Source organism: Monodelphis domestica, chromosome 3 (genome assembly GCF_027887165.1).
Source record: "Monodelphis domestica isolate mMonDom1 chromosome 3, mMonDom1.pri, whole genome shotgun sequence".
NCBI classification, from domain to species: Eukaryota; Metazoa; Chordata; class Mammalia; order Didelphimorphia; family Didelphidae; genus Monodelphis; species Monodelphis domestica.
The window spans coordinates 226,069,446-226,094,047 of record NC_077229.1 but is presented as its reverse complement, the minus strand read 5'-3'; the positions used below and the strand labels follow the sequence as shown (position 1 = coordinate 226,094,047).

At 35.7% G+C, this 24,602-nt stretch overlaps 1 protein-coding gene across 5 annotated transcripts in view; it reads left to right on the top strand.

The window, feature by feature from the left end:
• ATP9B (ATPase phospholipid transporting 9B (putative)) overlaps positions 1-24,602 on the top strand; it is a 558,010-nt gene that overhangs the window by 423,357 nt on the left and 110,051 nt on the right. For all 5 annotated transcript variants that reach the window (XM_056823547.1, XM_056823546.1, XM_056823545.1 and 2 more), the window contains 2 exons: positions 5,835-5,947; positions 8,523-8,771. In XM_056823547.1, the coding sequence (XP_056679525.1) occupies positions 5,835-5,947; positions 8,523-8,771 (362 nt within the window). The remainder of the gene's footprint in view (positions 1-5,834; positions 5,948-8,522; positions 8,772-24,602) is intronic.

The following is a 24,602-nucleotide window of genomic DNA, read 5'->3' as shown; positions in this document are numbered from 1 at the left end:
ACTCAAAAACGAGAATGACAATAAAAAACGAGATAATATTTGTAAAGCACTTAGCACAATTCCTGGCACATAGTAGGCATTTAATAAATACTGACACCCCAGTCAGAAAATGACTGAGCATATTTTGGCATGTGAATATTATGGAATATTTTTGTACTATAAGAAATGATGATGAAAAGAATCATTTCAGAAAAACCCAGGGAGACTTTTATGCTGTGATGCAGAATTAAGTGGACAGTCCAGGAAAATAATTTATAAAGTAACAATATAGAAAAATATCTTTGAAATATTTAAGAACTTTGATCAAAGAAATTACTAACCATTATTTCCGAAAACTCTTGATGAGAGATGTATTACTGTGAGGAGTGAATCAAACTCTGTCTATTAAATCAGCAACTTTTAAGTTAATCAATCAAAAATTTGTCACAAAGGCTATAGTGTTGGTGATCTATTCAATCATGTTCATCATTACTGATGTCACAGTATTGTATATAATGCAACAGGTCCAGTATGTCCCAAGCACCATAATAACAGAAGCCCTCATTATTATTTGCCATATCTTGTCTTCCTTATTCAATTTCCTCTATCCTTGAACACCCAAAATGGCTACCCTTGTTCAGGGGTTCCAACTGTCAACCCCCTTTCAGTTGTCTAAGATGGATTCTTGTCTTTAAACTGGGGTGCCAAAATTGTACTAGTGGGGGAATCAAGAAGGAACCAGTATGTTGCCAGATACTTGGGAAAGAGGGAACAGATAAAAGTAGCACCACTTCTTCCTCCCCTTCCCCAGGCAGAGCTGTTTGACTATGGAGTCAGGTCTGACTAGAGCCAAAGGGTAAGTGAAAATTCCCTTCAGACTCTTTCTTCTTATTGATATATTTTGTAATTCCCCCTCTAGCATATTGAAAATGATTAAGTCTTCAGTAGAACCAAAAATTTCCATTTACTGGGTAAAAGGGTTGAGGTATAACGAGAGTAGAGGAAACAGGAAGTCCCTGATTATTTCCCTTCTACAGATGGTTTTAGGGGTTTGAATCAGCAGACTATGTTTAAAGTCTTGGTGAGCTCAAGATGTTGGTATTTCTTGTCTCAAAGATATCATTGGTATAAATCTTCCTCGGGATAAGCCCTGGCCTTCCCCTAAGGGAAAAGTCTATCCTAATAAGATCACTTATGAATGGACTGGGTTTTGTTTCTCAGCAAAGGATTAATGGATACAGGTTATCTTCTCAGTAGGGGTTTTGTTCCTTCTCTCTTCAAGCCAAGCAGAGAAGAAGAACCCAGCAGTTCTCAACTGCACCAGCTTTAACTTGACTGAAATGTTCCATCCCATCCCCCAATGGCAGCAGGATTCCTTCTCACCTTTTTCTGAAACAGCTTTTCAAATCCAGTCTTTTCCATTCATTTTTGGCATTTCCCTCTTTTATACCAGGAATTTAATTAATTCCAGAGATTTATTTAGCAAATTTATTTATAAAATATAAAAAGAGTGAAAGTAACAAAATCAGAGAGCTATCTAGGCTACACACTAAGTATTTTGCTCCAGCTCTGGCTCAACCCAGGCAACCTAGTTGTCCTTAGCCAGAGGGGCCTGGACCTTAAGCCAAGGACCTGGGGATGCAGGGAGCCTCTCTCAAGAGTAGGCCTCTCCTGAAGCTAGTCCCTTTAGAAAATCCAAGGAAAGGAATCAACCCTTTTCACTCACCCTGTGTTAGTCCAAAGAGAAGCAATCTGAGATCTCAATCCTGAGCTCCTCCAAAGGCACGTCAAAGACCAAAGAGTGCCCTCACAGGAAGAGCTTGGCATTTTTAAAGACCGTTTCTTTTCGTCACTTCCTGTGACTGCCTCCAGTTTGACGCTATACCAATTAAAGCTAAAGCTTTGCTTAGGACTGCCGAGGGGGCAGTCAGTCGATTCTGATTCTTTACCCACTATCGCACATGTGGGTCATAGACCTCCCCAACTCAAGTGTGAGTGGACTGTATTTGCTTTTGATGATTAAATCTAAAAATGGACAGGGGGGAGTTAATTTAATCTTCATGTACCTTTCCTGCCCCTAAGTATGAGAGTTCTCTTTACAGAGACACAGTGGTAGTAGACCTATCACTTGGAGAATGGCTGAAAAAATTTGTTGTAATATGATTATTATGGGATACTGTTGTCCTGTAAGAAATGACAAGAGAGAGATGAGATTCAGAAAAACCTGAGAAAACATAAAATGAACTAATGAACAGAACCAGGAGAACATTGTACAAATTAACAGCAATTTTCTAAGGATTATCATCTTTAGAAACAACTGTGAATGATAACCACCATGATCAATAAAATGATCCGTGACAGTTCCATTTAGCAAGGTGTAATTTCCTTCCTTTTCTCTTTTAATCAGATCTATTTTTGCTTTAGCTTTGTCTGATATCAGTTTTGCTCCTACTGATTTTTTTACTTTCAATGATGCATAATACATTCTGCTCCAGCCTTTTACCTTTACTCTGTGTGTGTCACCCTGCCTCAATTGTGTTTCTTGTTAACAACATATAGTAGAATTCTGGTTTTTAATCTACTCTGCTATCTGCTTCCATTTTCTGGGTGAGTTCATCCCATTCACATTCATGGTTCTGATTACCAACTGTGTATTGCCTTCTATCTTATTTTACCCTTTGGATCCTGCTTTTTTTTTCCTTTTACTCTGTTCCTCCTCAGCAGTATTTTGCTTTTTATTACCTCCCCCACTTTCCCCTCCCTACAATTACCACCCCCTTTCCATTATCTTATTCCCCTTCTCTTTCTTTATAGGGTAAGATATAATTCTATACCCCAATGGGTATGGTTGTTATTCCCTCTCTGAGCCAGTTACAAAGGAAGTAAAGTTTAAGAATTGCCCATCAACACCTTCATCCTCCCCTGCAGTGTAATAATTTTTCATTTTTCTTTATGTTATATAATTTACCCTATTTTATCTCTTCCTTCCATTTCTCTCAGTGCAATCTTCTTTGTCACCCTCTGATTTTTTTTGCATATCATATCATCATAATCAACTTATTTCCCACTTTCTACGTATATTCCTTCAATCTGCTCTACTACAAAGAATAATATTTAAGAATTACTGATTTCTTCTTTCCATGTAGAAATACATACAGTTTGACCTTATTGAGTCCCTTAACTTTTCTCTTTCTTGTTTACCTTTTTAAGCTTCTCTTGGCTCTTCTATTTGTACTTCATATTTTTTGTTTAGGTCTGTTTGTTTTCTTTAAGAATGCTTGGAAATTTTTCATCTTATTGAATGACCATTCTTTCCCCTGAAAGAATGTACTCAGTTTTGCTGGATAGGTGACTCTGGGTTATAAATGTAGATCTTTCACCTTCCTAAATATCATATTTCACGCCTTCCCATGTGAAGGCTGCTAAGTCCTATGTGATCCTGATTGTAACTCCATGGTATCTGAATTCTTTCTAGCTGCTTGCAATATTTTCTCCTTGGCTTGGGTACTCTTGAATTAAGCTATTATATTCCTAGAGGTTTTCATTTGAGGAATTCTTTCTAGAAGTGATCTGTGGGTTCTGTGAATTTCTATTTTATTTTCATGTTCAAGAATATCTGGATATCTGGATAAATTCTTATAATATGATGTCCAAGCCTTTTTTTTTTTTGCTTATCGTAGCTTTCAGGTATTCCAAAAATTCTTAAATTATCTCCTGGACCTATTTTTCTAGGTCACCTGTTTTTTCAATAAGATATTTCATGTTTTCTTCTTTTTTTTTCTTCTTTTGATTTTGTTTATTGCTTCTTGATGTCTCATGAAATCATTAACTTCTTGTTGCCCAATTCTAATCTTTAAAAATTGATTTTCCCATGTCAGCTTTTCAGCCTCCTTTTTCATTTGGCCCATTTTTTCTTGCATTGCTTTTGTTTCTCTTCCCCATTTTTCTCTGCCTCTCTAATTGTTTTTTTGAAATCTAATCTGTGCCCAATTCATAATTTTCTTTTAGATTTTGCATTTATTAGCTCTGCTTTTACTGTCCCTGTTTGTGTCTGTAAGTTGTTCTTTATCTCCATAAAAATTCTCTATTTAGGTACTTTTTTGTTATCTTCTCATTTTTCCAAAAATTTTATTGGTAGGTTCTGTTGTTCTCTGGGAGGTTAGAATACCCTCTTAATCTTCAGTCCTTCCTTGATGCTACCCTTAGCTTTATTTCTGAGTTTCTTCCAGTTTCATTTCTTCCAAGATGGTATGATGGCCTGAGGGCTAAAAGTTCTGAGAGTCTCCTCCCACTGCTTGCAGAATTAACCCTTGAGATGCTGATAACTTAAAGATTTGCCTTAGACTTTGGCTAAACTTTTAGTGTCACTGAGCTTGATCTGGTTTGGAACTTATCAAAGTCTAGCCTCAAACTTGGGTGAAGCTTGGGTTTGATCAAGTCAAGGGCTTTTGACAAGAGGCTCAGGGGGCCCAGCTTTGAGTACACCAACTACCCCAAACTGTTATCTATATTGCCCCAGGCCTTGGCTTGGACTCCTGGCTTTGCTCTGGCCCACACAGATCAGGCAGCTTTAGCACAGATTGCCCTGGGCTAGAATTTGGCACCCCACTGCAGGTTTGCTTGAAACCTCAAGGGGTGGGTGTTGGCTTAGATCTCTATCTGCCCTGACAGGGTCTAGGGTCTGGATGTTGTCTTGGGCTCAGGTTCCAAACCTGGCACAGCAGATGGGGGGGAGGGGGAAGGAAAGGGGAAGGGAGGTTTGCACTTAGCTTCCTCCTCACTCCTTGCTATAGCCTCCTGCTGGCTGTGTTCCCTTTTCACTCCAGTGCCCCAGATGTTCTCTACCTATCTTTTAGGTTTTTCTCTTCTTGAAAGTTTCTTCATCCTGTCTCCTTGTTGGTTCTTTCACTCCTGCATTTGTTTTGTAGCATCATTTTAAGATTAGTTAGAGGGGATTCTCATAGTGGTTTTGCACTTCCCTGCTTCTACTCCACCATCTTGGCTCCAGAACTGGAAGTCGATCCATGACAATTTCAAAGGACTCATGATGAAAAATGTCAATCACTTCCAGAAAGAACTGATGAACTCTGAGTGAGGAATGAAGTTTATAGTTTTGTTTTCCTTGTTTTTCTTGATTTTTTTGCAACATCACTAATATTGAAATATATTTTGAATTACTTTACATTATAATGAGTATCATATTGGTTATCTTCTCAATGGTTGGAAGAGGGCTTAGAGGAAGTAAAGATTTTGGAACTCAAAATTTTCAAATTGAATGTTTAAAAAAATAGATGGTAGACAAAAAAGTCAGGGGAGTAAATCAAGAAAGGCACAGAGGCTCATTCAGAGTATGAAGAATAATCTCATTTGGGTGAATCATGGAATCTGTGTTAGCAGAAGCAGAAGAGAGAAGGCTAGAAATCACTGAAGGTTTTGGAAGCACCAGAGTCGTAGAATTATATTTCTTCCAAAATATATAAAATTTGTAAATACATACAATTTATAGTGTAACCTTTTTAAATTATAAATATAAAGTAAAATGAAATAAAAATAATATAAATTAAAATATAAAGGCTTTTCACTCAGTTAACTTGATAATTAAGGAATAGCTTTGGCATAGTTGGAATACTTTTCTTGAACTTGCTAACAAGGGAAAAAAATGTACCCATTATAGTAATATATAGTAATATATAGTAAACGATAGGTGAAAATGATAAAGTCTTTTTGAGTCATATTCAAGTATTTAAAGTATACTACATACTACAGGAAAGTAATAAAAATAAAGTAAATATTTCTTTCTCTTTAGAACATATTTAAATGAATTACTATTTCTTGTATTTGTACTTTTATCCTAGGAACACTTACTCAGAATGAGATGATATTTAAGCGTCTCCATTTAGGCACTGTATCTTATGGAACTGACACAATGGATGAAATTCAAAATCATATCATAAATTCTTACTCACAGGTAATTTTTCTTTTATTACCTATATTTTTACTCTACATATAATCTTCCATGAAAAATGTATAAAGTAGCAAGTTTCTTTGTTAATGATCATACATTAGGTTGTAATTTTAATTATTTTAAGCTTATGCAAATTGTTATTTATAGAAATTAAGAAAGAAATATATATAGGTAGATAGATTTTTATGGCTTGCCAACTCCAGCAATTTCCATTTAAGGATTATTAACTTTAGATTCTTACCCTCAAACTCTGCATTCCATTTAAATCAGCATGAAAAGTCTTTTGCTTTTTATTGTGGTTGTTTTTGCTTTAATTAATTTGTAACCACAGTCAGCCATGCAAATGACCCCCTCCCTTTGGAGGATAAAACTTACCCAGCCTACTCTGTTTATCAATGTGTTTGTGGTTGGTTTGTTTTTGTTGTTGTTTTTTTGTATGAAATTTGTGCTTTACCCATGGCATGTATAATCCTGATGGATAAATTTCCATTAGTTGAAGGTGGCAGAATATTATTATTTTATAATTACCACCTAATATAGTGGGTTGTTAAAAAAAATTCTTTAATCTTCAGGACTTATTTTTGGTACTGATTATGTTAGACTTCAAGTTAAAACAGATTTGGAAATTGAATTTTTCTTATTAAATTAGTGTATTCCCATTGATTTTGAAGAGCATAATTAAAGTTGGAGCAAAAACAATTTTATGGCTATTTCTTTGGTTAAAGGAACTTTTATGAACAAATAGTCTGGTACTTATTCAGCTTTTTCTTTTGAATTTGGGAATTTTTTTCACCGAGAGGTATTGCCTATATACAATAATATGAATGAATATCTGCATCATTAGAATTTAATTTCACTTATAATTTAATTAGATTAGATTTCATTAGATACCAAATTATACCACTTAGTAATGATAAAATGATATGAATGTGTGGTAGACCTTTTTATTACCTATGAAAAGCAGTTGGGGAATGATTTTCTCTAATCCACTCATCTGTCTTTTATATATTTATTTGTAAGGTACTATTTGATTTTCTTGAAATTTTTCATCTTTTTCAGTTTTTTCTATTTTGCCTAAGTAGTTATGTTTTTTAAATAGGATTTCAAGGAAGTTTCTCATTAATAGGAAATCTTAAAAAAAAATGAAGGTCACTATATTTTTGAAAAACAAATATTCAATAGTTGTTTCTATCTAAGAGATTTTTATTTAATTCTTTTAATAGAAACTGTCAGTTGGTTAACTAGTTAGACAGTAGTTCTTATGTGACATTGATTTTATCCCTTGTTTGTGTTCTGTTTTATTATTAAGATGACAATAGTCTACTAGGTCCACTGTAATGCAACACACAAATCTATTATAACCTGATTATATTTCCCCACTGGAAGCATTTTGTGATAGAGGGCATAATCTTTAATGGAATTTGTGTGAAATTAAATTATACAAGCATCAATAAACATAACATAATTCAGAAGGAGTAAATCGGCTTAATTTATTTGCGGCTGTAATGGCATCAATGTTAGCAGAATGCAAATGCAGAGGTTTAAAGCTTTCACTGAAAAGCAGTGCCAGATGAGCAGAAAAGTTAAACCCTTTATTAGACAACACTGTAATTTGATGGGCATAATGTTCACGGTTCAGTGGATCAGTACACTCAGTCAAAAAACAAGAGACTTGATTTCTAAGGAAGCTTGTTGTGAAGTTACTCTAAAGTTGACTGAAAGTGGTAGAATCAAGTAAAGTTGCTATTTCACACCCTAACCTTAAAAGGCCTTTCCCCAAGTAGAAGGTTGATTAAAATAATAATAATAATCAGCATCTATGAAGGAAATAAATTCTTCTTTAAAATATAGCCAAATCTGAATACAGACTAAGTGCACTACGGGGATGAGTTGGTAGTTATATCAGGGAAAACATTATTTAAAACTATGCCAAAGAAATCAATTTAATCATAATAATCAGTAAGGTGTGTTTTTAAAAATTAACTGTAGTTAACCCATATCATAACCCTTCAACATAAAGTTTAAAACTATGAAAACCGTCATATTTATTTTATAGAAGAAAATCCTTCACCTAACCAAAAACATCACAGATATCTCATTCTTTTTTCCTATATTTTATGCATATTATATAGTTAGTTCTAATGAAAATTGTTAGGAATAGGAGCTCCCATGTTGTGTTGGAATATATTTTATTTGTTGTTAGTGGGTGAACAAATTGATATGGACTTTTAAAAAGCAAATTAAAGAATTAAAATGGAATTATCAGAATTCAGTTTTGAAGTTATAAACATTGTAGCAATATATGTTTTGGTAGGTTTTCCTATGTGGGTATATTCAGAAATCATAATAGATATGTTAAAGGAGTTTAGAATAAATGAAAATGAAGTTCTTTAGCACTGGTTAAAGGTAATTTTGGCCTCTAAACAAATATACACTTCAGAGCAGAAATTCTTCCCCTGAACATTATTAACTTTACAAATATAGAATCTAGTGATGATCATCCATTTTATTTCTTTGTTTATCTTCTTTGTGCTGTATTTATTTGTTTTGCTTTTTGTCTTTGTTTCATATTTTTAAGATGTTTGCCCAAGCTAGTGGAAATGGTACTAGCTCAACACCATCCAGAAAATCTCAATCTTCAACCCCTAAAGTTCGAAAAAGTGTAAGCAGTCGAATACATGAGGCAGTAAAAGCTATTGCTCTTTGTCACAATGTCACACCAGTGTATGAGTCCCGGGCTGGAGTAATTAGTGAAACTGAGTATGCAGAGGTGGATCAGGATTTCAGTGATGAAAATCGAACTTATCAGGCATCCAGCCCTGATGAGGTTAGTGCAACATTTTTTAAAAGTGTATATCTTACATAATATTGCTTTAAAATAAATTGTCTGATTTAAGTTCAGAGAACAAAGTGATTTCAGGTTATTTTTGTTTTTAAAATAAAGAATCACCACATTAACTAGGGGAAAAAACATATACAATATCTTAGAGAGTAGTTATTGCTTCAGATGCTCTTATTTGCTAACTTGCTAACCATCAATTAGACATATTGGAAATGGGTTACTTTCTTTGAGACCAACAAATGTGGCCTGAAAGCATTACATTTTGAGAAAAGCATAACCTTAATTTCAGAGAAACAAGAAAGAAATTGGAGAATCATGTTTATTTCATTTTCTTACCTCAGATCCACTTTTAATAGTCAGTTAAAACTTGAAAGCATTAATAGCATATTCAAAGCATAATATCATATGATAGCTAATTAGGTTTGAATAGTAATATTACATTACTTAGCAAGATTCAGATACTGAATACAAATTAGGAAGGTAAATAAACACCAGATAGTTTCTGTCATTTCACAGAAATTTGCATATCATTGAAAGAGTTAGGTTGCATTTGGTACCTAATAATGGTACCTAATTTCCTAAGCTTTTTTGAAAGAGTTTTACTTAAAATCCATGATTAACGTAATTTGATTAAAATTAAATTAAAATTAAAGTAAATTACTATGTGGATTTAATTTGTTTTGTTTGGCCCAAAGTTACTATAAATAAACTCATTCATTATAATATTCCATAACTGGTAGCCATGCAGCTTTGGAAATTTCATTATTCCTTCACATGCTATAGGCCCTTCCCTTCCAAAAAAGAAAGAAAGAAATTGCTGAATATTCCTATATTTACTTAACATGTTAACATTTTCTCTGTAGAACATAAAGTCCTTGAAGGCAGAGTATGCCATGTTTTTACATTTATGTTCCCAGCACTCACCTCAGGCACTTATTAAATGCCTGTTGATTGAACAAATGGAGTTCTATTTTAGGAGAAAACATGGAAGAATTCTTTAAAGGGAATTTTCAGTGTTTCCTAAAGATTTATATTCTGATAGTCTGTTCTATAGATTGGACATCCAATTGTCTGGACTATATGTATTTTTATCTACTTGATGCTTCTTGGTAAATATTTGCTAGCCTTACTTGGGTCATGATGGATACCATTTTTAAAAATCTAGTGTTCAATTCAATATCATTAATTAATAGTTTCTGGTAGACCCCTTTCATTGAGACTCTGTTTTGGACATGTTCAGTTATGGTAGAATATTCTTTCTGGTTTTCTTTTTTGCTTGATATTGGTAATTATAAGGTCATCAAAAAAGGTGGCTGTGACCTTAATTGTTATATCTTTCAGAGAATCTTGTTTGACTTTGATGGGCGAGAGAGATTGTTGTGGGAAACAGTGTTTAGTTAAAGTTGGTTTTTTTTTTTTTCACAATATCAGTGTTTCTTTATTTGTATTGCTCTCATTTATTTTTATATCACCTTTGTTTTTTAACATAATCTTCTCCTACCCAGAAAGCCATTCTTTGTAATGAAAAGTTAAAAAAAAGATAACTGGTAATTCAGTGGAAAAAAACCAACCCAGTGATTGCTGAAAAATATGTTCAATATTCCCCACAGATTAATCATATTCCTCCTCTGCAAAGAAGAGGGAAAGGTATATTTTCTCAAATCTCTCAGGACCAATTTATCAGGTGTATTTTTTAATAGACAACATATAGTAAACATATTGGGATCTTGTATTCTCTATCCCCTTTCAGTCAAAAGGAATGTCAGGATGTAAAGATCAGCCAGTAAATCTATATGTACCAAGTTCCTAGATTTCTCTGTTTTGTCCAAAAGCAAGCTACTATGACATTTTCAGGCCTTTTCCAAAAAATGCCACTCACACTATGGCCATCCTTCACATCTTCTCCCATTGGAGCCTGAATTCTTCTCCTGGACCCCTGGACTCTTACCAAGAACTTCCTTTTAGTTCCATGCCTTTTCCAAATTATGAAGCCACACAAATTCCTACCTCTTCTGTTTTTATCTCCCTTTTATGGGTGCTCTTCCTCTATTAGAATGCAAGCTACTTGAAGGCAGAATTTGTCTTGCTTATTTATATTTGTGTCCCCAGTACTTCTTACATTTCCTGACACTTATTAATGGTTTTTCAGCTGATGTTGAAGAAAATAAGGAATTTACTGAATCAAATAAGAGGAAGCAGTGCACCATAAGTATTGGGGAGCTCCAGTACAAAAACAGAGATTGAATGTCATGTAAAGAACAGAGAAAAGGTCACTTGATTCCAGTTGCAGGGCTGCAGGATGTGGGAAAGGAATAATAAAGCATTATCTCATTTCCCTATTACTGTCAGGAACATAACCATCAGTATAGTCACTCAGCCTTATCTCCTAGAAGTCATATTCAACTCTTAAATCTTTCTTATATTCCATCCTACCCATATGCAATCTGTGGCTAAGTCCTATTGTTGCAGCATCCCTCAGATATGCTTCCTTCTCTCCAGGGATACTAGTGCAGGCTCCCATCACCTCATGTATAGACTGTTGCACTGGCCCATGATTAGTCTCCCTAGCTCAAGTTTCTCCCCACTACAAATCATCCTCTACTCAGCTATAAAAATAGTCTTGTTGAAGTATGACCATGTTTCACACGGGTGCATGCATATACACACATTTATTAATCCTAATGGCTTCTTCTTACTATCAGCCCAAATCTGAAATCCTTTATTTGATTTTCAAAGCCTTTTGTAACCTTGATTTTTCTGTCTTTCCAATCTTCTTACTCCTTTCTCTCTTCTACCTACTCTACAATAAACTATTAGTCAGTAAAGGCAAAAGACAGTCCATATCTTAAAGAGTTCACAATCTAATGGAAGAGACAACAAACAAACAAATATTTACAAACAAGCTATATACAGGATAAATAGGAAATAATTAATAGAGGGATGGTATAAGAATTATGAGGGATTAGGAAAAACTTACTGTTAAAGTTAGGATTTTAGTTGAGATTTAAAGGAAACCATTGGGCAGACCTGAAGAGGGAGCCAAGACCCAGAGCCAAGAAATGGAATGTCATGTTCATTGAACTGCCAAGAGGCCAGTGTTGCAGGATCAAAGAGTATGTAGCAGGGAGTAAGGAGTAAGAAGACTGGATAGGTAGAAAAGGCCTAGATTATAAAGGACTTTGAATGCCAAACAGAATTTTGTCTTTGATTCCAAAGGTGATGGGGAACCACTAGTAGAATATATGCTTTGGGAAAATCACTTTGGTGGCTGAATGGAGGAGATTGTATTGGAGTGGGGAGAGAATTGGGCAGACAGACCCAGAAGCAAGTTATTATAGTAGTACAGGTGTTAAGTGATAAGGGCCTAAAACAGGGTGGTGGTAGCATCAGAGGAGATGTTGCAAAGGTGATAATGAGAAAGAGACACAGAGAGAAAGAGACAGAAAGACAGAGAGAGAATATGAGAATGCCTCTAGGTTGTGGCCCAATTGTATTGCCTCTACATTAAGAAGGAAATTAGGAAGGGATTGGAAGAAAGATGAATTAGATGAGTTCTATTTTGGACATGCTGAGTGTAAACCTTAAAATTTCTTAGACTTATGAATGTTGGAAATTTCCCCATTGGGAAATTTCATACTTGAAAAAAATTTCCTACTGATAGTAAGAACTCTATTGGAATGTGAAACTCCTTGGCATGGGAGGATCCTTCTCCTCCCTACTTGGGACTGCTTTAGGACAGAAACCTTTTGCTAAACAATGGAAAGGGCTTTGACCTATGCTTAAGCATAGAACAGGAAGTTCTTTGAGTCATGATTGCTTTTAGAATTGATACAATAGAGATACTTGGAATGACAGAACCAAGTCTTGGAAAATACAATCTCCACCCTACTCAGAGTAACAGGATTTAGGAAGGGCTGCAGCAAAGATCAAGATTTAATTATTTGAGAATATGACCTTCAACAGACATGTGCAAAGGGGGCAGACCTCTGGGCAGTCCTGGGTTAAGCTAGAGCCACCATTGGCACAGGGGAGACATCGACAGTGATTGGTAGATGTGAGAACTGAGGGGAGGGAACTTAGATTGTTTCCTTAAAGATAGCGGGATCTGAGGACTGGAGGTGTGCTCTGAAGGAGGTCTGAGAGGAAGGCTTGCTCTGAAGGAGGTCTGAGAGGAGAGAGGTCCTGGAGGGAAAGCTCCTGGAGAGGTCTTGAAGGAGGCTGTGGAAGGAGAAGTCAGGAGGAGTCAGGAGGAGGATTCTCTGGAAACATTTCTTGAAAGGAAGCTCTCTTGAAGGTGGAGCCTGAGGTTGGCATGAGAAGCCTTACCTAGAGAGATCTTGGGTGAATGATAAAACCAACTGACTGATTTATCTCTTAGGACTGAGGTCTAGGCCTTATTGGCTTGAGGCCCTTCTTTCTTATTCCTTTCTTACTTTCTCTCTTTTTCTATTGATTAATCAGTGTATTATAAATTAAATTTCTCTATAAAACCCAGTTGGCTTGGGCATATTCATAAATTGGGAATATATTCCCTAGCAACCATCTTATATTTATATAGAACCAAGACACAGTAGAAAACATATTTCAGCGGTCATAATTGTTATATATTTCCCTTGCTCCCAAACATTTTAATTACCACATTTTATGGCTCCCTCTCTCTTATCTAAAACTATTTAATGCTCAAAACTATTTTAAATCTAACAGAGTTTAAAATGTACTCCAGTTTGAGATGTCTGAAAGGCATTTGAAGATCTGAGGATAGAAGTCAGCAGAGAGATTAGATTAAGGATAGATAGACTTTGAGAATTTTCATAGAGATGACAATTAAATCCATGGGAATAGTATTACCAAATGAAGTGGTATAGAGGGAGAAGAGAAAAGGAGTCAGCATAGAACCCTGTGGAATATTTAGAAGATATGATCTGGAGGAGGATGCAGCAAAGGAAACAGAAGAGTAGTCAGATAAATAGGAGAACCCAGTGGTGTTCCAAAAACCTTGAGAGAAGTGAGCATCAAGGAGGAAAGTATGATTAACAGTGTCAGAGATTTCAAAAAAATAAAAATGAATAAGGACTATAATTTAGTGACATTGGGCTCCTTACTGTTACTTGCACAAGATACTTCATCTCTGACTCAGTATCTTTTCACTGGCCTGGAATACTCTTCTTCTTTATCTTCACTTCTTGGCTTTCCTATCTTCATTTCATTTTCAGCCAAAATCTTCCTGTACCTTCTGCAAGAAGCCATACAGTCTTCTTGAATACTAGTCCCTTCTGACTGAGATTATCTCGATTTTATCCTATTTAAATCTTGATTGTATGTAATTGTTTGCATATTTTCTCTGATATTAGCTTGTGAGCTTCTTAAGAGTAGGAGCTGTCTTTTTGTCTTTGTATCCCTAGCACTTAACCGAGTGCCTGGCATGTGACAGATGCTTAATGTTTGCTGGCTTGACTTAAAAGATGGGTTAGAGGCAAGAAGTAAAAGATTTAAAAGCCAAGCAGAGAAGCCTCCGTTTTATGAAAACAGACTGATTGCCATCTTCTACTTTCTTCAGGGTTACCTTTGATAATATGTGTGAATTATTATCATAATTATTTTGTAAAGTTGGAAAAGACACATGAAAAGGTAGTTTCAGTTTTCTATAAATGCTTTTCATGTCACTTTCTCACTGATTTCTGGGACAGTGTTGATCATTATGTTTTATCACCTGTCTTCAAAAATTTTATTAATGACTTTCTAGTTTCACTATTATCTCTCCATTATGTGAAGAGATCAAATTTTGCTGCCTATGGGCAATTTCTGGGCATTTTCAGTGTATTTATAATGGCAATTGGTTTATATTAAATAAAAAGCAGAGGTAAAGAATATAGAACATTAGTATAAAGCTCATAGAAATAGAAGCCCCTAATCCAAACATAAGGTGCTTAGACTGCATATTGACCTATTTTTTAAATGTAATATCTGTATTTTAGTGTATTTTTATTCATTTTGTTAAGTATTTCTCAATTATATTTTAATTTGATTCAGGCCATACTCAGGAGTGTTGTGGATCCCATGTTTCATGGGCCACATATTTGATACCTTTGATACTTCTGGTATAAAACACTGTCTCTGACATTTAGATAGCTAGGTAGCACAATGGATAGAGTACTGGTCTGGAGTCAGGAAGACCTGTGTAATGAAGGCAATTCACTTCGCCTCTTTTTGCCTCAATTTCTTCACCTATAAAATGGACATAATGATAGCACTTACCTTAAAGGGTTTTTATGAGAATTAAATTAGGTAATATTTGCAAAGCTCTTAACACAGTATGATACACAGTAAGCATCATATAAATGTTAGCTACTATTTTTAATAGTATCATTACCTGTATGACCCTGGGCTGGAGTCTCGGCATAACTCCCAGAATTTTCAGAAGAAAATGTGGCAAATAACTTCATCCAAGTTATAGCCTTTTGAAATGAAAGAAGGATAAATAAAGAACCTTGGTCTCTCCTCATACAATCAACTGAATAGTACTCTATTTCAAGCCTTGGCTTTGGTAACTTCTGTCCCTGCCCTCCTTGGTCCTTATCTAGTCTTAACCTTCACCATCCAAGCCATCAAGTGTGGAGAGCAACAAAGAAAATTTGGAGCAGCTTAAACTCTTTTCCTTATGAAGTTTCCACAAGGCATGGATCTCGACTCCTAATGCAAATAGATCTTTGAAGTCACCCAACCTTTATGAACTAGACAAGAGGGAGGCAGCATTGGAAAGGAGAGAGTCTATGCAGTTTATAGTCTTCATACAATACTAACTAATCAAAATAGGACATACAGAAAAGAAAGCCAATAGAAAAAGGTAGAAGTAACTATTATGGCAGAGCATATAGAAAAGAAAGTGAGTAAACAAACTAAAATCAATAAATTAATTAATCAACAAATATTTATTATCTACTATATGACAGGTACTGTGCTAGCTACTAGGGAAACAGGTACAATGAATGAAAAAATTACTGCTTGTAAACTCACATTCTAACAAGAGAGATGAATACTTTTATTAGTAGATACAAAACAAACATAGAGAATAGATGTGGAGTAGTCTTGGAGAGAAGATAGTAAGAAATTAGGGGTTATCAGGAGAAGCTTAATGGAGAAGGTATGGCTTGAGCCTTTAAGGAAAACACATTCTCATTAACCAAGATGAAAAAGTATATTCTAGACATAGGGGATGATTTGTAAAAGAGCATAGCAATGATAGCTGGAATGTCCTATGTGAGGTACAGAAAAGTGAGTTTGGCTAGATTACAGAGTCCTGGATAGAATGAGAGGTTAGGGACAGATAATGAAGCATATAAATGTTACTTAGAGGAGTTCATATTTTATTTTCAAATCAATAAAAAGTCTTTGGAAGTGATAATAATATAGGGGAGTTAAATAGAGTCATGTTTAAGAAAAACCGCTTTGGCAGCAGTCTGTAGAATGGATTAGAATAAGGAAAGTTTGGGGGCAGGGGACCAATTCAGGGACTGTTAGAATAGAAAAGAGGAGATGAGGTCCAGAACTAAGGTGATAGCTGTCCTGAGAGGAAGGAAGGGGTCAGATGCAAGAGATGTAGTGAAGTTAGAAATGACAAAATTTGGCAACTGATTGGCAAGAGATGTAGTGAAGTTAGAAATGACAAAATTTGGCAACTGATCAAGTGAAGGAAAATGAGAAATCTATGATAATGCTGAAGTTATAAATCTAGAAGACTGAGAGTATGCTGGTACCATCAAAAGAAATAGAGGACTTTGGAAGAGGAATAACTTTAAAGTAGAAACAATTAGTACAGTTTTGGATGTGTTGTCTCCTGGACATAGAGTTTGAAATGTGCAATAGGAAGTTGATAAAGTTGGAGTGAAGGCTCAGGAAGACATTATTTGAGAATACAAAGTCTAGCAACAATAAAAACAACATAAAAAATAGCAGTTGAAAAAGCCTGAATACTTTCCTGAATATCATAGGAAATAATACAAGGAATTTGCCACAAAAAATTGAACACAAAAGGCAAAGCACTAACTCACAGATCAACAGATACACCACTGCTGCAATCGCCAAGAAATACAGAGGTTAAACTTCAGAACTTCATTAGCAAGTAACTGATATTGGAAGTAGGTGGGAGGAGAGAACTGCTTTCAGCTGTCAAATAAATCATTTCATATAGCCTAGGACTACTCCTTATACAAGAAATAAAAGATATTAGAATATCATTTTCTAAAAAGAAAAGTATAAGATGGCCACCAAAATAAACTATTCTGCCCATTTGAGCTTAATCATTAGTGAAAAAAAATTTTTGTGCTTTCAGCAAAACATAAATTTTATTTCCCCAAAAGAAATCAGAAGTGAACACTAAGACCAGCAGAAAAATCCAAGAAAGGTAAATAAATATAGTTAACAAGAAAAAATTAAATAATGAAATCCACTCATGGTTCTAAGCTAAGTTAAGACTATTGCTTAAAAAAGAAAAAAAGGTATTTAATTGTCAAAGAAAGATCATTAATGGCAGAATTATAGATTTTAGTTGCCTAAAGGAATTCCTCAGGTACAAGATTTGGATTCTTTATACAATAACCTCTTAGAAATGATTGTCCACTCTCAGAGTGATAGGGAATCATTACCTCGCAAAATAACCCATTCTATTTGGGGGAAGCTTTTGTCAATAAAAAAATTTAACCTTATTTTAAGCCATTACTGACTCCCCATTAGGTTCACCCCAGTTCTCTCTGGAGCAATGTAGAACAAATCTGATCTCATTTACATATTGCAGCACATCCAATATTAGAAGTTAACTATCATCTTTCCTCTCACCTTGTGCCCTCCTTCAGACAAGTCTTCTCTTCCCAAAGCTAATTATCCCTAAATTTTTTCTGGTCTTTATGTGACACAGTTACAATCCTAACTTTTGGATTTTAATAGGATATTCTTCTTGTGTAATTACTCAGTCAGAAATCTTCAGTGACATCTTATTGCCTCTAGGAGAAAAAAACGAAATATTTAAAGCCTTTCATTATCTGGATCTCATTTCATGTTACCTTCATACACTCTTAATTCCATTCCTACTGACCTGCACCCTCATGATGATATTGTCTCTTCTGCCATCACAGCACTCTACAGTCCCTCATGTTTGAAATGTATTCATTCTTCACTTTTATCTCTTAGTATCCCTGTCTTCCATCAAAGCACAGTTCTGGTCCTATGTCTAACATAAGGCTTCTTTGATCTATCTTCTATACAAGATCTCATTGATCCCCAAGTTATTGACACTGCATATACCTGTATTTACTTACTTGAGTATATAATATATGTCCTATAAAATATAAGCCCCTTGAGGTTAGGGCTTATTTTCTTTTTGTCTACGTATTCTCAGTGCTAAGTAAAGTACCTGATGTGCATTTGGCACTTGATAAATGTGTGTTGAATTGAAGGGATCCTTCCTTCTCCAGACCAGTCTTCACTGAGCTATTAAATAAATATTTTTGGAGCTTAACTATAACTGTGTCATTTACCTACTCACAGAAATTTGGCAACTCAAAGGACAAAAGCTTTGTCTTTTAACTTTGTAGATTAAAAAAAAAATTCCTATACATTCTTGCTAGCTGATCTGAACGGAGTCCTCACTACAGCAAGGCTATCCTACGACTCCTCCCTCTCTGCTAAGGACTTTGCTTCATACTTTACTGAAAAGACTATGTCTATTTGCAAAGAGTTCCTTCTTTTCCCTTCTTCATCTTCTATCTTTCTAAAATTCTCCTCTACCTCCTCTTTCTCTCCAGTCTCTAATGATGAGTTGTGCCTTGTTCTTACAAAGATTCTGCCTCTTCCTTTACCCTGGATCCTGTCCCTATCTGTCTTCTCCAATAGATTGTCCTCACTATCCATCACCGCTTTTCCCATGAATCTTCAGTCTCTCTTTATCCACTAGTTCCTTTCTTGCTATCTACTAGTCATTCAAGTCTCCTTCATTGTTTTATTTTTTCTTAAGTTCTTTCTAGATTGTATTGACCTTTTATTCTCATCTGAATTCTTTTTTTTTTTAATATATTTTATTTGATCATTTCCAAGCATTATTCGTTAAAGACATAGATCATTTTCTTTTCCTCCCCCCCACCCCCCATAGCCGACGCGTAAGTCCACTGGGCATTAGATGTTTTCTTGATTTGAACCCATTGCTTTGTTGATAGTATTTGCATTAGAGTGTTCATTTAGAGTCTATCCTCTGTCATGTCCCCTCAACCTCTGTATTCAGGCAGTTGCTTTTTCTCGGTGTTTCCACTCCCATAGTTTATCCTTTGCTTATGAATGGTGTTTTTTTTCTCCTGGATCCCTGAAAGTTGTTCAGGGACATTACACCGCCACTAATGGAGAAGTCCATTACGTTCGATGATACCACAGTGTATTAGTCTCTGTGTACAATGTTCTCCTGGTTCTGCTCCTCTCGCTCTGCATCACTTCCTGGAGGTTGTTCCAGTCTCCATGGAACTTCTCCACTTTATTATTCCTTTGAGCACAATAGTATTCCATCACCAACATATACCACAGTTTGTTCAGCCATTCCCCAATTGATGGGCATCCCCTCGTTTTCCAGTTTTGGGCCACCACAAAGAGCGCAGCTATGAATATTTTTGTACAAGTCTTTGTGTCCATTATCTCTTTGGGGTACAGACCCAGCAGTGCTATGGCTGGGTCAAAGGGTAGATATTCTTTTGTCGCCCTTTGGGCATAATTCCAAATTGCCCTCCAGAATGGTTGGATCAGTTCACAACTCCACCAGCAATGAATTAATGTCCCTACTTTGCCACATCCCCTCCAGCATTCATTACTTTCCTTTGCTGTTATGTTAGCCAATCTGCTAGGTGTGAGGTGATACCTCAGAGTTGTTTTGATTTGCATCTCTCTGATTATAAGAGATGTAGAACACTTCTTCATGTGCTTGTTAATAGTTTTGATTTCTTTATCTGAGAACTGCCTATCCATTTCCCTTGCCCATTTATCAATTGGAGAATGGCTTGATTTTTTGTACAATTGATTTAGCTCATTATAAATATGAGTAATTAAACCTTTGTCAGAGGTTTCTATGAAGATTTTTTCCCAATTTGTTGTTTCCCTTCTGATTTTAGTTATATTGGTTTTGTTTGTACAAAAGCTTTTTAGTTTGATGTAGTCAAAATTATTTATTTTACATTTTGTGATTCTTTCTATATCTTGCTTGGTTTTAAAGCCTTTCCCCTCCCAAAGGTCTGACATGTATACTATTCTGTGTTTACCCAATTTACTTATGGTTTCCTTCTTTATGTTTAAGTCACTCACCCATTTTGAATTTATCTTGGTGTAGGGTGTGAGGTGTTGATCTATTCCTAGTCTCTCCCACACTGTCTTCCAATTTTCCCAGCAGTTTTTATCGAATAGTGGATTTTTGTCCCAAAAGCTGGGATCTTTGGGTTTATCGTATACTGTCTTGCTGAGGTCGTTTTCCCCCAGTCTATTCCACTGATCTTCCTTTCTGTTTCTTAGCCAGTACCAAATTGTTTTGATGACTGCTGCTTTGTAATATAGTTTGAGGTCTGGGACTGCAAGGCCCCCATCATATGTGTTTTTTTTTCATTATTTCCCTGGATATCCTTGATCTTTTGTTCTTCCAAATGAACTTTGTTATGGTTTTTTCTAAATCAGTGAAGAAGTATTTTGGTAGTTCAATGGGTATGGCACTAAATAGATAAATAAGTTTGGGTAGGATGGTCATTGTTATTATATTGGCTCGTCCTATCCATGAGCAGTTAATGTTTTTCCAATTGTTCAAGTCTAGTTTTAGTTGTGTGGCGAGTGTTTTGTAGTTGTGTTCATATAGTTCCTGTGTTTGTCTTGGGAGATAGATTCCTAGGTATTTTATTTTGTCTAAGGTGATTTTGAATGGGATTTCTCTTTCTAGTTCTTGCTGCTGAGCTGTGTTGGAGATATATAGAAAAGCTGATGATTTATGTGGGTTTATTTTGTATCCTGCAACTTTGCTAAAGTTGTTGATTATTTCAATTAGCTTTTTGGTTGAATCTCTAGGATTCTTTAAGTAGACCATCATGTCATCCGCAAAGAGTGATAACTTGGTCTCCTCCTTGCCTATTCTGATGCCTTCAATTTCTTTATCTTCTCTAATTGCTACTGCTAGTGTTTCTAGTACAATGTCAAATAGTAGAGGTGATAATGGGCATCCTTGTTTCACTCCTGATCTTATTGGGAATGCATCTAGTTTATCCCCATTGCAGATGATATTAGCTGTTGGTTTTAGATATATACTGTTTATTATTTTTAGGAATGACCCTTCTATTCCTATGCTTTCTAGTGTTTTTAATAGGAATGGGTGTTGTATTTTATCAAAGGCTTTTTCTGCATCTATTGAGATAATCATGTGGTTCTTGCTAGTTTGCTTGTTGATGTGGTCAATTATGTGGATGGTTTTCCTAATGTTGAACCAGCCCTGCATCCCTGGTATGAATCCTACTTGATCATGGTGAATGATCCTTCTGATCACTTGCTGGAGTCTTTTTGCTAGTATCCTATTTAAAATTTTTGCATCTATATTCATTAGGGAGATTGGTCTATAGTTTTCTTTCTCTGTTTTTGACCTGCCTGGTTTTGGAATCAGTACCATGTTTGTGTCGTAAAAGGAGTTTGGTAGAACTCCCTCTTTGCTTATTATGTCAAATAGTTTGTATAGTATTGGGGTTAACTGTTCTCTGAATGTTTGATAGAATTCACAGGTGAATCCATCAGGCCCTGGGGATTTTTTCTTAGGAAGTTCTTTGATGGCTTGATGGATTTCAATTTCTGATATGGGATTATTTAAGAATTCTATTTCCTCTTCTGTTAGTCTAGGCAGTTTGTATTTTTGTATATATTCATCCATTTCTCCTAAATTGGTGTATTTATTGCCATATAATTGGGCAAAGTAATTTTTAATGATTGCCTTAATTTCCTCCTCATTGGAGGTGCTGTCCCCCTTTTCATCTTTAATGCTGTGAATTTGCTTTTCTTCCTTCCTTTTTTTAATTAGATTGACCAGTACTTTGTCTATTTTGTTTGTTTTTTCAAAGTACCAGCTTCTTGTCTTATTTATTAAATCAATAGTTCTATCACTTTCGATTTTATTAATTTCTCCCTTAATTTTTAGGATTTCTAATTTGGTTTTCTGCTGGGGGTTTTTAATTTGATCGCTTTCGAGTTTTTTCAATTGCATTTCCAATTGATTGATCTCTGCTCTCCCTTGTTTGTTAATATGAGCTTTCAGGGATATGAATTTGCCTCTGATTACCGCTTTGGCTGCATCCCAAAAGGTTTGAAAGGATGTTTCGCCATTGTCATTTTCCTTGATGAAATTATTAATTGTTTCTATGATTTCTTCTTTAGCTAAACGGTTTTGGAGTATCATATTGTTTAATTTCCAATTGGTTTTAGATTTGGTTTTCCATGTACCATTACTAATCATTATTTTTATTGCCTTGTGATCTGAGAAGGCTGCATTCATTATTTCTGCTTTTTTGCATTTGTGTGCTATGTTTCTGTGACCTAATGTATGGTCAATTTTTGTGAATGTGCCATGTGGTGCTGAGAAGAAGGTGTATTCCTTTTTATCCCTATTTATTTTTCTCCATATGTCTATTAATTCTAATTTTTCTAAGATTTCATTCACTTCTTTTACCTCTTTCTTATTTATTTTTTGATTTGATTTATCTAAATTTGATAATGGTTGGTTTAAGTCTCCCACTAGTATGGTTTCATTGTCTATTTCTTCCTTCAATTCTCCTAGTTTCTCCATTAGAAATTTGGGTGCTATATTATTTGGTGCATACATGTTGATTAATGATATTTCCTCATTGTCTAGAGTCCCTTTTAACAAAATATAATTACCTTCCTTATCCCTTTTGATCAGGTCTATTTTTGCATTGGCTTTATCAGATATCATGATTACCACTCCTGCCTTCTTTCTATCAGTTGAGGCCCAGAAGGTCTTACTCCATCCTTTAATTCTGACCTTGTGGGTGTCAACCCGCCTCATGTGTGTTTCTTGAAGACAACATATGGTAGGGTTTTGGATTCTAATCCATTCTGCTATTCGTCTACGTTTTATGGGTGAGTTCATCCCATTCACGTTCAAAGTTATGATTGTCATTTGTGGACTCCCTGGCATTTTGATTGCCTTCCCTAATTCTAACCTTTTCTTCTTCGGCTCTACCTTTTAGTCCAGTGATTTACTTTGAATCAGTCCCCCTTGTCCCCTCCCTTGATGTTTCCCTTTTTAGTCCCTCCCTTTTTGTTCCCTCCCCCTCCCCCCTCTCTTTCCCTCCCTTTTTGTTCTCCCTCTCCCCCTCCCCCCCTTGGTTTTCCCTTCTCCTTACCCTTGTTGGGTAAGATAGAATTCAAGATCCCAATGGATCTGGATGTTTTTCCCTCTCAGAGTTGATTTCCCTGAGATTGAGGTTTAAGTAACCCCCCCCCCTCTCTTCCTCTCCTTCTTATAGGAGTTTTCTTCCCCTCCCCTTCCCCTGTGAATCTTTGTGTGAGAACCATTATTCTATTTGGTCTTTCTTTACCCCCTATTTATACATTACATTTTCCCCACATATTAGTATACATAGGTTAATATAAATGTAGTCCTTATAGAAGAGAGTTTGAGTAAAAGAAGATAACATTTTTCCCCTTTCCTTAATATTTACCTTTTCAGGTATTCCTTGCTCTTTGATTTTCGGTATCAAACTTTCCACAGAGCTCTGGTCTTTTCTTTGCAAAAAGTTGGAAGTCTTCTATTTTGTTGAATGCCCATACTTTCCCTTGGAAGTATATAGTCAGTTTTGCTGGGTAGCTGATTCTTGGTTGGAGACCCAGCTCTCTTGCCTTTCTGAAGATCATGTTCCATGCCTTACGATCATTCAGCGTAGAACTTGCAAGGTCTTGTGTGACCCTGATTGGCATTCCTTTATATCTAAATTGTCTTTTTCTGGCTTCCTGTAGGATTTTTTCTTTTGTTTGATAGCTTTGGAATTTGGCAATTACATTCCTGGGAGTTGTCTTTTGGGGGTTTAGTGTAGAAGGTGTTCTGTGAGCTCTGTCAGTGGATGTATTGCCCCCTTGTTCTAGAATCTCTGGGCAATTTTCTTTGATTATATCTTGTATCACCATGTCCAGTTTGGTGTTTATTTCTGGCTTTTCTGGGAGTCCAATTATTCTTAAATTTTCTCTTCTCCCCCTGTTTTCCAGATCTATCACCTTGTCGGTGAGATATTTTATGTTCTCTTCTAATTTCTTGGTGTTTTGGCTTTGCTTTATTAGTTCTTGCTTTAAAGCCTGGTTTTCTTTTACAGTTTGGTCAAACTGGTTTTGTAGATGCGTGAATTTCTTTTGCATCATTTCCCACTTTTCCTCCCAGAGGGCTTCCATCTTTTTGGTCCTTTCTGATTCAAATTCTTCATGGGTTTGTGGAGAGTTTCTATTTTCTTTGGAAGATTTTGGAGAATTTTCTTGTATATCTTCTTCTATCTGCTCTGTATTTTGTATTTTGGCTCCATAGAATGTGTCCAGAGTCGCCCCTTTCTTCTTATTTTTCTTGGTATTTTGGGGCTTCTGTGCTTCTGTGGAGTTTGTCATCTCTGAACGTGGAGGATTGGCTTTTCTTGTCTTTGTCTGGTGATCAGAGGCTTTAGTCCTGGGCAGATGTTGGTTCTATGAGCGTTCCCTGGGTTAAACTGAATATGCCTCACTGGAACTGGAATGGAAGGGTCGGACCACGAGGCCACACTCTCCCCC